The 3104-nt window shown below is 63.0% G+C and overlaps 1 protein-coding gene across 1 annotated transcript in view; it reads right to left on the bottom strand.

The window, feature by feature from the left end:
• Positions 1-3104, bottom strand: part of RLTPR (RGD motif, leucine rich repeats, tropomodulin domain and proline-rich containing) — a 24794-nt gene that overhangs the window by 16951 nt on the left and 4739 nt on the right. The window contains exons 7-13 of the mRNA XM_009330369.1: positions 2723-2796; positions 1830-1905; positions 1668-1756; positions 1245-1339; positions 993-1079; positions 640-749; positions 185-262 (exon numbers count right to left, since the gene is read on the bottom strand). Coding sequence (XP_009328644.1) covers positions 185-262; positions 640-749; positions 993-1079; positions 1245-1339; positions 1668-1756; positions 1830-1905; positions 2723-2796 — 609 coding nt within the window. The remainder of the gene's footprint in view (positions 1-184; positions 263-639; positions 750-992; positions 1080-1244; positions 1340-1667; positions 1757-1829; positions 1906-2722; positions 2797-3104) is intronic.

Below are 3104 nucleotides of genomic sequence, written 5' to 3'. Positions count from 1 at the left end.
TGCGGCAGCGGGCGCAGAGCAGGGCATCGCTGGGCTGGCTGCCCACTGCCCCACGCGTGCCCTGTCTCCGCAGCCCCGTGCCAGCCTGGATGGGGTGGCAGCACCCCCCCGCAGCACGGCACGGTTTCGGGAGGGGGACCGAGGGCAAGGGCTCGCTGCCAGGACCCCCTGCGTGGGTACTCACAGCGTCCAAAGGGCAGTCCGTGCCGGCCAGGCTGAGGTGGGAGAGCGAGTGGCACCGGCGCAGGAGGCTCTGCAGATTCTGCGAGCAGAGAGGGCTCAGCGGCTTTGCCCAGGACCCTGACCCCCCCCCGCCCCCAGCACCCTGCACAGCCCAGAAATCCTCCTGCTGAGCACAGGGATGAATCCTGCAGAGGGACCCAGCCCTGTGCCGCTCGCTCCCGGGATGCCTCCTTGCTCCAGGTGGCATCTCCCACCCTCCCACGAGGAGATGCATGGGGATGTCCCCAGCGCATCCCCCAACCGCCCCCTGGGTAGGCAGGGAGGTGTCGCAGCCGTGACTTCCCAGTCTCTGGGGTGCTGCAAGGCAGGGCACAGACCCCAGGAGACCAAAGCCATCCAAACTACGATGGGGACCAAGCCCAGGTGGCGTCACCCTGTCACAGCCCAGGCACTCACGCTGCTGTCGTCCCCAGCGAGGGTGCCGGGGTTTCCGGAGAGGTCCAAGTGCCGGAGGGAGGATCCGATGGCTTTGTTATCTGCGAGGGCCTTGCATAACGTGCTCATCCCTGCTTGAGGAGAGGGGGAGAGATGGATGCCCGTGGGGCCCCTGCACCAGGGAGAGCCATGGAGCCGAGGAAGAGGCACTTTCCTACAGCTGGGGCAGCAGGACGTCGCATCCTTGATGATGCCCTTTCCAGGGTGTCCCTGCAGCCCCTCCGGCCACCCCTTTGGTGCCAGCTTGTCCCCAAGCGCCTCTGTGCCCAGCCTCCCAATGGCGCCCAGGCAGGGAGCGGGATGCTGGGCTGTACCTTTGGCAGTGAGCATCGTCCTAGCCAAGCTGAGGCTCTGCAGACCCTTGGGACTCTTCTCCACGTGCCGGCTGAAGGCAACGATCCCTGATGAAAGAGCAGAGAGCCCTGAGCGGCCGTGCCAGCGCAGGCGGGTGTTTGCCCCACCCCGAGCTACAGCCCCCCCGGGGCGGGGGACAGCTGCCAGCGGGATCCAGAGTTGAACATCGGTTTTCACGGGTGGAAACTCATCCCGGCCCAGAAGTTGGGTACCTCTGTCTTCCAGCTGGTTGCCAGCAAGGTTGATGGTGTGCAGGACAGAGTCGGGATGGTTGCTGAGCGCCTGGGCCATCCTCTGCACAAAGTCACTGCGGGGGAGAAGGGCCACCCATCTGAGCAAACTACGGCCACCTCCAGGAGACATGGCCGGAGCCTTACAAGGACATGCCACCAGCACCTACCCACACGGCAGAGCCAGCTCCATCCGAAAGCAGAGCCTCTGCAAGGGTGGGTGATGCCCACTGGCCTCCAGGCTACTAACAGTGAGCTTTATGCTGCGGAGGGGATGGGGCACCAACACCCCCCTGGCGCACGGGTCCACGGACCCCCCTGCTCTCATGCACGTGAAGGGATCACCACCGGGCTGCCGAGACCCTGCTCATCACCACGCCAGGGCCCCGCAACGCCTTTGCTTACGCTTTCAACCCGCTGTTTTCCAGCACCAGCTCCTCCAGCATCACCGATTTGCTGAGCATGTAGAGCAGCTGCTCCGAAATCTCCTGGTTCTGGCAGGGGAGAAAACCTTTTTGGAAACCCAGCCACCTCCGGCGCGCCCAGCGCCGCGGCGTCAGCACTCACCAGCCTGAAGTCCTTGCAGGAGAGCTTGGTGAACCACAGGTTGAAGGACAAGGCGGCGACGCTCAGTGCCATGTCTCTGCAGGGTGAGAAGGACGAGGGAGTCGGGGGCCAGGCTGAGCCGAGCCTGGTCCCAAATGGGTGCCCCAAGACACCCAACCCTGGGGTGCCCCAACACACCATTCAATGGAGCCGGACTGGGATCCATGAATTTAAAGCAACCCACAAACAAAACTCAGCTTCCCCAGGTTATTCCCTCAGGGAAAATAACATTAATCAAAATATTTGCACGCTTCTGTCAAACACTGGCTTGGTTTTTTTTTTTTTTAATCCTGAGCTCTCACGTAAAGAATGACACGGGTTTTGCTGGAGTGGAAACAAGTTTCAGCTGAACCCTCGCTCCATCTTTCTCGGGATGGAGACGTGGCTGAGCCCCACGGGGATGATTCTGGGCACAGCCAGAGCTCATGGCCCCGCTGTAAGGTTATAACCCCGTAACAGCTATTTGTTATACATATATATATTTATATATGCGAGGGGGAGCAGAGCCGGCTGCTTTGCATAGGGAAACACCTGACAGCCAGGAGCTGCCAGAAGCCGCTGCAACGTTCCGTTTTCACCCCCGTAAGCAGCTCGCAGGCCTGATTGAGTGTTAAAAATGAACAGGGGAGGCTGCCCGGCCCCTCGGGGCTGTCGCCCCATGGGACGGGGCTCATTGTGTTCGGTGCGGGGGAGCGTCAGCCCGCAGATGTGGCGTCTTTGGAGCGAGTAAAGCGATAAAAGCTTCTAACACGAGCGGAGGAGCGTGTTGGGCCACCCCTACCGTGGGCGGGGAGGATGGGGACGAGTGCTGGCATGGCACGAGGCACCGCACGCGGCACGGCCAGGGGACTCACCGGCTCTCCAGGTGGCTGAAGTCCAGCAGGTTGAACTCCCGGCAGTCCTGGCTGTGGTAGATGTTGTCCACGTCCTGTCCGGATGGACGGACACACGGGTCAGGCTCAGCACCTGGTCCCGGGGAGGGCTCGGGTGCCCGGTGCTGCTGGATGGAGCTGAGCCCTCGGGGACCCTCCCCTGGGGAGCCCCTTGCCTAAATCCCGAGCCTAAAACCTCCCCTGGCGCTGCGGCTGCCAGGGCACATGGTCCCATGTTGGTGGGACGGCTCGGTGGGTCTTGGACCCCTTCCGCAGGGGCTGGCCAGAAGGCGGCAACGCGCCCCCAGGCTGGTGGAAACAAGGGCGTGGGGAGAGGTGGGCTGGAGTCGGTGTCCCAGCGGGA

Source organism: Pygoscelis adeliae, unplaced genomic scaffold, assembly GCF_000699105.1.
Source record: "Pygoscelis adeliae isolate BGI_AS28 unplaced genomic scaffold, ASM69910v1 Scaffold458, whole genome shotgun sequence".
Taxonomy (NCBI): Eukaryota; Metazoa; Chordata; class Aves; order Sphenisciformes; family Spheniscidae; genus Pygoscelis; species Pygoscelis adeliae.
This window is presented reverse-complemented; position numbering and strand designations above follow the sequence as displayed.